This window comes from Protopterus annectens, chromosome 4.part0, assembly GCF_019279795.1.
Source record: "Protopterus annectens isolate FY-2018-M chromosome 4.part0, PAN1.0, whole genome shotgun sequence".
NCBI lineage: Eukaryota > Metazoa > Chordata > Ceratodontiformes > Protopteridae > Protopterus > Protopterus annectens.
Genome location: NC_056733.1, coordinates 1,332,124,237 through 1,332,136,781, shown reverse-complemented (window position 1 = coordinate 1,332,136,781; position 12,545 = coordinate 1,332,124,237). Strand labels below are relative to the sequence as shown.

General features: G+C 38.3%; 1 protein-coding gene across 1 annotated transcript in view; it reads left to right on the top strand.

The window, feature by feature from the left end:
- RAD50 (RAD50 double strand break repair protein) overlaps positions 1-12,545 on the top strand; it is a gene marked incomplete in the record, with an annotated part of 1,663,481 nt that overhangs the window by 198,854 nt on the left and 1,452,082 nt on the right. Inside the window, 1 exon segment of the mRNA XM_044069198.1 lies at positions 8,310-8,438. Coding sequence (XP_043925133.1) covers positions 8,310-8,438 — 129 coding nt within the window.

The window sequence follows — 12,545 nt, the reverse complement described above, 5'->3', positions numbered from 1 at the left end:
TCTTATATATTTGTTTTAAAACTATATTCTTTTTTTTGGAGGCAGCTGTAGGGCATTGTTATAGACATTACTGCTGGGCCAATTGTAGAGTGGGTAGAGGCATTTAATTGACAGTTATGTTTTGATGATGGCTTAGAGTCCTTCCATGCACCAGTAGACTTGAAGCAGACCTCTGTGTCAGAACTGCATGTTACATGGATCTTTTAGGCTTATGGCTCACAGGACCAGTAAGCTAAAGTTTTGTATGCCCAGTGTTTGTCTTTGGACTCATGGTCCATAGGCGCAGTTGCAGCTTTGATTGTGTTGAATATATCTTTGCAGACAGGTGCTCAATTTTTGGTGTTTTATGTATGCACCCATGTAGAAAACGCAGCATTATTTGGCTTTGTCATATTTATTTAATTTTTAATTTAGCCTTTGTTGACCAGGTTAGTCCCACAAGGCCAGTAGCCTCTTTACAGGAGAAACCTGAGGAAGTACTACTAAGAAAAATTTGGCCATGACACTGAGAAACTTACCTTACCCTTTTCAATAAGTGCTATGGGATCTTTTACATCCCCCTGAGCTATCACCAGCTGAAGCAGGTGGGATGTCGGTTTAACATCTCAAAGGAAGGATGGCATACTCAGGAGTGCATCACACCCCCCCCCCCCATGCTGCACTGTAGGGTTAGCAGTTGAACTTCCTGGTATGGGACTAGAACCCACAGCTTTCTGCACCAAAGAAGTGTGTGTTCCTGTAGCGCCCCCGACAGTGCTAACTTTGTTCCTGGTTACACTGGTTTTCATTTACCAAGTAGCGCATGGTTGTTACCCTTGAGGTTACACGGCTGTGTTGTGGCATGTTTTATGAGGGATATGCCATATGTGCAGTTTTTGCTTTCACATGATTGGCATTTTGTTGTTTAATATGGGACCATCACAGTGGTTGTATTCTGTGTCTTGAATAATGCAGCTTGACCAAGCTCATGGTCTTGTATTGCTGTGCACCTTCTCTGTGTGGGTGGCTTCCTTTACCATATAATTGACTTAATACTGTTCTATTTTTTTAAGAAAACACACTAGCGACTAAACGTATCACTTGAGTAAACCTCCTCAAAAACAGATCAACTTTCATTTGTCACTCCATTAATGCAACAAAACAAATGCATCTAAAATCTCTGCAGCTACAGCTCTAATTCTTCCTTTCTCCCTTCGTACATCATTCCCTTTAATACTGCCTCAAAAGGATAAGGATAGTTGCCATTTCTCCCTTGAAACTGCTCTAATTTTAATATGTCCTCTAACTACATGTGTGTCTCTCTCCCTATCAGTCTCCTTAATATAAACTCAGGAGTAGCAATATTATAAATATGTACCTTAAATATAGTGAGATAGCTGATAGCGTGCTTCATAGCAGTTACTCGGTATTTCTAGATGGATTATGTCAGCTTTGGCATTTGGTACACTGTGCATTAGTTTTAAAAGCACATTTTATGTCTCCATATTGTTAAGTATTGTATCTGTGGAGCTTTTCAGCCTAGGCCTTAGCTGAAAACGGTCTGTTTTGCTCAGTCAGATAATCCCAGTCAACAAGGAAATAAATAAATGAATGAATGAATGAAAATAAACAGGGCACATTTCTGAATTGTGCTTAGCTAACATTACAGATCAAATCAATGTCATGAAAGGCTTGGTGTTGGTATTAATGATGCCATTTATTTTTTATTCGCTACTTCATTCCCCATTCGTACCTCTCCTTTTATGATGTTGTAATTGCCTCCCTTCTTTTTGTTGTGCCTGATCTCTAGTTATCTACTGGGTGAGAAGAGCACAATGAAGGCAGCAAGTACTTTGCTTGTACTGTGGGAGAATTTGTCCTCTCTGTGAAAAAAACAGCCTTCCTGTGTCTATCTGGTCTATCTGTCTGTGTCTACGAGTAATTTATGCACTTCGATGTCCTTGTAATAAGGTCTATATAGGGGAAACCAAGAGAGCCTTCAAAGTAAGACTCTTGGAACATGTTAGGGACATTAATAACAAAAAAGAAGAAAGTCCTGTAGCTATGCATTTTTTAAATTTTCATAATAGTGATAGCAAGGGTCTACAAGCAACTGTTTTAGAACAGATATATGAATATAAATATAATAATTTGAATGTTAAACAATTGCTGCTACACAAAGAAGCTGTATATATTTTAAAATTCAAAACTTTATTTCCATGTGGCCTAAATGAGGATTTTAATTGGAAAATGTTGTTAAATTGAATATAATTATTTTATAACAGTTAATTGCTTAATTGTATTAATTGATGAATTATTGCAGTATATATGTGTTTAGGGCTTTGTATGATTTGTACTCCTTGAAGGCTGAGGCCGAGACGTCAGAGCATCTTCAATAAACCGTGTTTTTGGTGGATCCTGCTTTGTTGTTTCTTCCTGTGTCTATCACACTGAAGATGTTAGAGGTTTATTACATTCTCATTTTCTGTTTTCTATCCTGATGTGGGGCAGTCCTTCATAGAAGCCCCTTGTGTGGATTTTTTTCTGTTTTTCTGCTGCTACACAATAAGGCCCTTTTACAGGAATTACCTTCTGGGATTATATACTCTGGTTTTATACATGTATGTATACAAGTTTCAAGTGTATGTTTTAAAACTAATGTGGCGTAGTGTGTGTGTACATATGTGTAGGGGGGACTACTGTCTAGAATACCTGTGCTCATAATGGTGGCATGCACAAGTGCGGAGTGCAGTTTCATGGTCCTCCTTATTTCGTAGTGATGCTGTGTCTTCGCTCTCATTTGTCAGTGGTGTTGTGTCTTAGTCCTCCCTGTTTTTTAATGGCAATGTGTCTGTGTGTACTGTAATTTATGTGTGCTCTGTTTCCTAAGAAGCATTAGTGGGCTTCATGGTAAGAGAAAGGAAGCCAAAATTGGTCTACATTATAATATAGTATCTCTTCATTTTTTATTTATTGACTGACTTACTACAGGCAGCACACTCAACAGGCTAAGACTGAGAGGCTTCTAGTAGATATCAGTGGCTATAAGATGACCTCATTAATGACCTAGACCGTAGAGTTGTTTTAGTCTTCAGCTGCCCAGACAGAGCTAGATGTGCACTTTATAGTGCGTTTGGACCCAACAGATATGAAGATTAATTTCTGTTTTTTTAATGAAAGGAAGCTGTTGCTGCTGCCTTGCACCACTTTGTATTGGGGTGATGGAAATTTTATGTTTAGTCCAAGATGGTGTCACTTTTCACTACCTTTGAGGGCATGCTCGATTAAGAAACAGCAGAAGCTCTTAAAAGTGCTCTCTTTGTTTTTTGTTTATTTATTTTTTTTTTTATATTTGACTTTTGGTGTAAAATTTACCCTTATAAAAAGAATATTTTCATATGTCCACTTTTTGTGGGTCTCAAGCTAGGATAGATTTCCTTATCTCAGTCCAACTTGACCTAAGAGTAGAAGAGGGTAGACATCCATGCAGTATGTATATTTGAGCATTCAGCAGTGTCCATCAAGCTCCTGGGGTGCAGTTGATACAGACTGTGCCTGGCATGTACTTGTCTGTGTCCTTTTGGAAAGAACCAGTTGCATTCTATGCATAAAGCTATTGTTCAGCAGGTACAAATCACAAGAAACTGTACCTACAGCATTGTCTTGGACTGGATTTCAGTAAAGAGCCATATTGTTGGGAGAGGGTCAGCACTTGTCAGCAAAGTGATAATAGCAGCCACAGTGATATGTGTCAAAAGTAGTGCAGGAAGTTTGATCAGTTCAGGCTCATGTAGAATTCTCGGGCTTCCCAGATGTGCAAGACTTGGCAGCTTTGCTAGTGCACCATGTTGCCTTGCTAGATTATTTAGCAGTGTGTATTCATCTGTTAGTTTTCTCTAAATGTGGGGGGAGATACCAAGCCAGGTACTGGTGTGTAGGTTGTTCCACTCTTCATTTCCTCCAGCTTTCCCAATTATCAAACTGCACATGTGGATAAGTTGGTCATAAAATAGCTAACTGATTTGCGCATTACTTTCAGGCATTATACATGATCCCCATGATTCATGTTGAGGGTGTCTGTATGGAGACATTTATTCAATCTGCATATTTAGTGCAGCTTTCTGATACAGCTAAGGAGTTCCCAGGCATTGATGTAGCCACTGAAGATATAATCACTGACATTTCCTTTCTCATTCCTGAAAAAATCTGATTCATACTGGCTGTCAGTGATTAAAGCTGCATCTGTGAAGAGTTGGCATCTCTCCTCACCAGGCTGTTTGAACTCCTTAAGGAGGCATATATTGCTAAATTAGAAGTATTCCAGATCACCATAAAATCCAACTGAAATGTATTTGTGCAGAGCTTTTTTCAGATCGATGGTCAGGTACTTGCCTTTTGACTTGACAAGGTTAGGCTTTCCTTGTAAAGCAGAAGCTTGGTTACCTTCATCGAAGGTAGGCTGTCCTACTGTTACTTGTAGGTCATTATGCACATACCCTGCCTTTTGCTGAGATGGCTAGTAGGTACTGGAAATTCCTATCATTAGATATGAGAAAACATTATACTGGAAAAGATAAACCTTTTTTCCCTACACTTTGGGGTTTCCATCTCAGTTTACTGACTGTTTGGGTTTTGCACCATGATCTGTCTGCAAGAGTTTGATGCAACATACCCTCATCCCAGTTTTTATTTATTTATTTTATTTGTTTACATTTGTTGACCGGGAGTGCCCGACTGGTCATAGGTCCATTTCCAGAGGAGGCCCGGGGAGAAAAGCTCCACAGTTAAAACAGACAGTAGTTACATTGGATTACATAGCAAACTACAAACATATTTACAGATTTAAAACATAGTACATCAGTAGACAGCTAGAATCTTTATATGTGAAGTACATAACAGACATTAACAAATGTTACAATAAGAAGTTCCTGCTGTATAATAAGTACTAGGCTTATGAGCATCTGAGCTTGCTATAATCAAGATACTTAGTGGGGTGCAAAGAAAGGTAGTGGTTGGATGGGGTGGGTGATATTAGAGTGGGAGTTGCAATGGCATAGCCAGTATGTTTTAGGTGCGCTTTTAGTAACGTTTTGAAGTGGGTGCATGATGGTACGGAGGTAATTGTGAATGGGAGGTAGTTCCATTATTTGGCTATGGCGCAAGAGAATAGTGCTTCACCAGCAGAGTTATTGGCTTTAGTGATCTGCAAGTGATTTTTGTTGCTGGATCTTAGTGGTCTGGTGGTGCGATAGGGTTGGAGTAGATTCTGGAGGGATGGGACATTTAGTGGATGGTTTACTAGTTTGTGGGTGAGTGATAGTTGATATCATTGAAGGAGATGAGGGAGTTCAAGCCAGCCCAGTTCAGCAAATGAGAGACAGTGGTGACTATGGTAGGGATGCCCCTGTGGTGAATTTGGCGATTTTGTTGTAGCAGGTCTGTAGCTTGTTTAGATCGCATTGCCTTAGGTTGATATATATTAGAGAGGCATAAAGTAGGGTGGAGATAAGGTGGGAATTTGCTATTGAAATCTTTGCTGCTTTGGTGAGAAATTGCTTATTTCTATAAATAAATAAATAAATAAATAAATATAGATTTGAAAAAAAATTAAAGGAGAGAGTGCAAGTGGGGAAACCCCCAGAAGAACGTTTCAGTACTTTGGTGCATCAGTTGTCTAGCTTTCTTCAGTGGATGCTTATTGCCATCTTGCTGTATGTACAGATTTTACAGCTTCTTTACCTTGTAGCTATGGATGTGATTTATTTTAAGCTGGGAAAGTATATAATGTGTTATAGTCCCATATTTTGTTTTATATTTTTTGTTCCTGTCTTGCAGGTTGTTTTTCTTCAGCGGACAGAGTTCAAACTCTGCTGCCCCATTTTTTGGCATCAAGGTGTACTCCTACAGGAGGCATACCTAACCCCTCAGCACAAGAATATTCAGGAATTTTTTGAGCCAATGAGATCAGGAAAGGATATTCTATGTTACCTACTACAGAAAACTCTACTGTGCATATTGCTGGATATAACTTTTATAACTGTTATTTGTATTGAAAGTAATCCTGATTCATAAGTTTGAGAGACAGATACATTTTTATATATGTCTGTGTGCTTGGGTTAAACCTATGCATGCATTTATGTAAAAGGGTTAATTTGAAAGTGCAAAACCTCATATTTGCCTTCTTCCACTAAGAAGCTAATAAAATAATGTGCTTTGAACAGTAAGTAGTAAGGTTGTTTTTTTGAGGTTGACGTCTTGTAAACTGTAAACAAACGTAAACTTTCTTGCTGTACATCTGCTTTTTTATTCATATTTTAACTCTCTCTGTCTGAAGAATTGACTTTCTCACAATTTGGGAAATATGAAGTACAGCAGAAACTGCCCTAATTCATGCTAATACAAATATGAAACAAAATGACTGAGCTAACTGCCGTGCTTTATTATAGTCTCCAACCACATGCATTCTAGAGAACTAGAAATATGCTTTAAGTAAAAGTGCATCTTTCTGTGAGTATTTCTGTGTTGTGGCTTCCCCCCAAAACAGTGCTGCTCTCATACATTGTAGGCATGGTGACAGCATAATTAACTATTTCTTACTGGGATAAAATGTTTGCATCTTTCTGCACACAAGCGCATGTACACATTCATTCACAATCCATATATTAAAGCAGTCGCCTGACATTCGGTATTGCCTGTTGATACACTGTCAGCATGCCCATACACTGTCGTACATGGGCAGAGCCTTGCAGAGATGAAGTTGTCATAGCCGGCCTTAGGCATAGGCCAACTAGGCGGCCACCCAGGGTGCCGCTCTAGCAGGGGCACTTTTCTGGTATTTATTTGGTGTAGGTAGACCAGGATGGGGGCACTAGGTGGTGTGGAGGGGGGCGCCATAGAACCCTTTTGCGTAGAGCACCAGTTGACCTAAGGCCGCTCCTGGAAGTCGTTCTCTCATTCATAAAATACTTTGGACTAATATCTCTTCATACATAGTGTACCCCCCCCCCCCCCACACACACACACACACGAAGTGACACGCTGCTGTAGCCGGAGAGCAGTGTATAAACTGAAAACTGCTGAAAGAGGTGGCAGTTGTAGAACCAGGAAAAGCGATCATATTAGAGAGAGGACATTATTGACATTGGATTTCTTGTGTAAACTTTACTGTGGGACACTAGCAAACCTGGGGTGGTGGTGGGGTTCTTGTTTTCAATGTACTATGTTTTGATGGAGTAGGTCATTGATACCTGGGGAAGAACTTGTCATCTGTTTTCCTTTATAATTTACTTGACAGCTTTGATGTAATAAGGAGAGAAACGAGTTCATATTTTTGTAAGAAACAGCTTCGGGAAGATTGGGCATATGTTTGTAGGTCATCATGTCGTTAGAAAGGGAATTCTGACTGTTCTTGTTCTTTTAGTGTGTATTTGTCCAAGTTTCATCTCTGGGTGCGTTATCCTCTCCTGTAAACAGTGTTCTAACAGCTTAATCAGTTGTGGTTACCATACCTCTCAAGTCTACCTCATTACGAGGAAAGTACCTCATTTGGGGACTTAAAAGTTCATGTTCCATGAAGTTCCACATTAAAAGGCTCTGTAACACATTTAGTGTTAGGATTTTTTTAAACTGATATCCATGGTAAATAGAAAAGAATTGTATTAATTCATTAAAAGATCTTTTTAAGAGTAAAACCAGCATATTTTAACCATCCTATGCCCATCCTAGTTGAAGTTGTTAGTAAGCTGTTAGTATGTGTTCCACATGTAGTCCATTTGTTCCACATTATGAGGGCTAGTGTTCCTCATTTCAGAGATAGAAGGTTGAGCACTATGGCGGTTACTGACTTTATGCCAGCTTCAGTTGCTGTAGATCCAAAAAGGAACTGCTATACTAGACTTGTCAGAACTAAATGGCTTTCTGTTAACATAGGAGCTGCCAGCGATAGGGCAAGAGATGCAGCTCTGCCTCTCCTCCCTGACTATCTTCAGTTTTGTTTATTTCATATATGGAAATATTGATATGTCACTCTTCTTTTATATTAAACTTAACTTAATAGGAGGCATATAATATTAAAAGCCTGTTTATGAACTATGTGAGCCTGGTACCTCCTTCCTTTAAGAAATGTAAGTATAATGATTGTTCATATTTATCTCTTTCTGTACTATTAACTAGAGCCATATGCTGTAATTGAAATGTTCATACAGATGTATGTGATTTTTTTAAATGTACGTGGAAGTATCATGCTGTGCTGAAACAAATATTTTTAACAGCAGGTTATGTTAGTGTATTAAATTTTAATGTGTCACATTGTCTGTCATTTTCCTTTGTAGGATAGACTTAATATGATCAATGAGAACCTAACAAAAGTGATGAAGCTAGACAATGACATTAAAGCCCTGGAGAGCAGAAAAAAGCAAATGGAAAAAGATAACCAGGAACTGGAAGAAAAGATGGAGCAGGTAATAATATATGATGAACGTTTGACTGATAGCAGTAAGTTTCTATGTACTTCCTTATTCATGTTTGTACTGCTGTAGAAAATGAAGTGGTGCTAAAATCCTATGTTAATGTTATGTATGCAAGAGACAATGAGGTAGGCACCTCCATGTTTTATTTATTACTAACTGGTTGATTGTTTGAAGTTTAAGGATAAAATGTCTGAGATAGTTAACCTTTCAGTGACCTCATTCAGTCAGAGAATAATAGAAGAGTACTGCAATAAAAAATGACACGTAGGTGCAATTCCTTTATTAACACAGAGAAGTAGAGGGGTCAACAGTTTCTAGGAATTCTGTATCTCAGATGTTGGAGATTACTAAAAATTAAAAAAGAAAAATTACAGAAGTAGTAAATTGTCTATAGCAGAGCTGCAAAATATGCAGGATGATGAAAGCAAGAGTTGCATACTGTAATTAATATATATTTTTGCACTGGTCCCCCCCGCCGCCCCAAAGCAGGTCTGCTGATTGACTTGGTCTGACTTGGTCCCCTTCAAGGCAAGGGTCAGACACGCTGTGTATGTTGCCATCACCCACACGGAAGATTGGTGTTCTCAGTTTGTGGCTTTATGTTCCTTTGTGCGCATATCTGTAGACATCAGTGGGGTGGGTGTGCAGTGGGCCAGTGTGAGAGATGTCACCTTCTTCTACAAGTGATACGATTCCCAGTGGGCCTTCACCACTCTCCCCATTGCAAGAAGTGCTGCCAAGTGCTCTGAGGTCTTCATCATCAGGGAGTATTGCATAGACTGTGTACTATGGACAAACATGAGCACACTTTTAGCCTGACATCAGTGAGCAGGCATTGCTTCACAATTTCTTTCTCCCCCCTTGCTAGCCTCTTCAGTGCCCAAGCCACTAATTAAACCCGAGATATTCTTCATATTGATCATGGAGTAAAAACTACAAGAAAAACCTAGCCAAGCTAGAATTTTCATTGTGTGATACCTTAACCCACCTGTACTACAGGCCCATGAGGTATATATAAATGACCCCTTAAGGACATCAAGTGTTTCAGCTATATGTCTTCTGAATGTCTATGACTTTCTTTTATTTTTTCTTTTTAAGTCTTTGAGGATACATTCAGGCTAACAAAGCCAAATCCACTAGCTGTGTACATGCATGTTTCCGCCTTCTTATGACCTTGTCAGCACAGCGTAAGTGGACTGTTTGGCAATACTTCAGAAAAATAGGGTATTTAAACCCAGCTGATATATGTAACTATTAAGGCATCTGCTAAATATCCCAGCTAACTTCCAAACCAAAAAGTAAAAAGGTCACATAGACAAACCGATTATTAAAAACTCCCAAGAAAAACCTAGCTAAGCTGGAGTTTTCACTGTGATACCTGAAACCTCCTGCAATAGAGGTCCACGGAATATATGCAGATATCCCCTTAAGGCCATCAAGTATTTCAGCTATATGGCTTCTGAATGTCCACGACATTCTCTTTTTCTTTTCAAGTCTTTGTGGATATATTAAGCCTAATAAAGCCAAACTCCACTAGCTGTGGACATGCATTTTTTCGCCGGGAATTTATGCATGTCTGCAAAGCAGCATTACTGTAGAGCAAATCATTTGGAATTCAGGCTGTGGTACTGTACGTGACTACATGTACTTACATGAACATAATTAGAACAGTAGGATTAGGCAAAATTAATTGCCAGTCCAGTTAAAAATAACTTGCTTTCCTTGAGAGATGGAGACTGCTTGTTTTATTTTAGTTCGTAGAATAAGTGAAATTTTTAGCAGGAATCATGGTTTTCTCTTTTTAGATATGTTTGTATAGCATAGTGATGATCTGTTTTTGTGAAGTGACTTCCTTAAATTCTTATCTTTGTCTCTGATTTGTGTAGTCTTTGTTTTTTTTTTTTTTGTTTGTTTTCTAATATTTGCCTATTTTCAGAGAATCTCATCCCAGCCTTCATAGCTGAAACATTTCAGTATGTTTTGAGTGCTACTGTTTTTGATGATTTTGAGAGTTCCACACATAGCTGCCTGTATGAGCTATTCCCCCTCCCCAATTTAGCATATCTTTATATTCATTTATAAAAGAATTTGAAGTATAAGGATTGTGGTAATTGATTCCAGTTTCATAAACTGAAAGGAATTTTGACTAATGGGGCTATACCTTAAAATTTTGACTTCCTGAGCCTTCAGGAACTGTTTGGATCATGCTTAGATGTTAGTAATGTTAACCAGAAGTTCATTTTAACTCGTGTAATAGCTATGCATTGTCTTCTTTTCATCATTTGCTTGTAGAATTTGACACTATTTGGTCTTCAAATTGGCTTGATACTTCCTAGTACTCCAACTCTGTTCTTATCTCTAGAACTTGTTCTGTTTGTGTGTTAGTATTTAATAATCCAATAAGGTCCCTGCAGGAAAAAAAATTATAACAGTGTGGAAGTGTAAGATAAACGTAAACATTGTGAGATGTTGCATTTTTAGTCTGTGTCCATTACACCGCATTGCAAGCCATCATTAACATAATAACTTGTTTAAATCATTTTGGTAGTATATATGCTAGTTTAAATGTACTGTACATTTCTTAGAACTGTGGAGGTGTAATTTTTAAATTAGTACATTGACAGCAGATTCTTCTCATTTAGGGTTTTTTCTGTAGCTACAGTGTTAACCACTAGGAGTTTGGCATGCACTATTACAGTCGGAAGCAAGATTTGTTCTCATGACAGGAAATAAACCCTTCTAGTAAATGCTGATGGTGGAAGATAGGAGAATTTATAGTCCACCTGATGAAAGCCGTTTCAGTTCGACTTTTTTCACTGATGACTAATCTGTTATTTGTAGTGTCTTTTAATTGTAGGAACTATATATTAGATGTACTTATCAACTTAAAACTGAAATTTAACCTGTGAGAATGATTGTATTACACTTGTAAATGTTTAAAAAGATTATACTGCAGATAAAGTAAATTGCTAAGTGTGAGTGAGTAAAAAAGTTAAACTATTACTGTTTTACAGAAAATGGGTATACATTAAAACAAAGACTGTCTAATTATAGCCAGTGGGCATATGTTAAAGAAAAAAAAAATACCTGCTTCTTTTTTTCTTTAAGTTTTAAACCATGGTTCTTTTGTTGTGAAACAACAAACTAAATGTAGTATTAAGAGTTTCATTCATTCGTTTTTGAGTAACAAGCTTCAGGCTTTATTAGTCAGCCAAGTAAAATAGACTTTTATTTAGAGGGCTGCATCCCCTTATTTCATTTTTTGCTTTGTCTCTGAATTAATCCCCAAATTATGTTGCAGAGAATGCAACTACACTGTTTTCTGTCTTTTCTTCCTAGTAGATTAGTGTCTGCAGCAAAGTGGTGGTGGGGGGCTTTGTAAAGAAGAAGATGGGAGCTAGAGATTGTAGGGACTTGCTAGTGAGGCATAGAGCATAAATGGGACTAAAGAGGGGACAGGAGGGGTAAAAAAAAAAGGTGTAGGGGCAAATTGTAAGTTATCAGAAGAGTACAGGCAAGTAGAAGATAGAGAGAAAATGTCAGATTTAGTTAAAGGTATAATAAGGAGAAGAAACATAGTTGGAGCAATAGGTATGAACAGCAGTGGCAACTGGTGAAGGGGAGATGGAGCCAGAAGCATGAGAGAGATTAGGCAGAGGCTTTCAGCCATATTGAACATTCACAGGATAAAAATGACTTGGAGAGGGACGAGGAGTGCAGGAGGCACAGAAAAGGTATCAGATGCAGCACAGTGAGTGAGCTGTCATAAATGGTTAATAGGTGGGTTAATGGCATGAGCTATAACTTGTAGGCTTTAGCCAGTGTGTGTGGGGGGGCAGAATTTTGGTTAATGAAGACTCTGTTACTAAGGGTATTAAAAGTTTTGTCAGTTAAAATAGGAAAGCCCACATTGCAGTGAAAGTCTTCTTGGGCAGTAGACTTACCAGACATGGAGAATGTGATCTTTTGGTCACCAAGAAGGAAGGTGGTTACATGCTGTGCATGGTGGTAAAACATTTAGAGGTTGAGGCTAAAATGTTTGCAAATAGGACAAATGAGGTAATGGAGGGATGCCAGATAGATAGTGGGAGCTAGTAT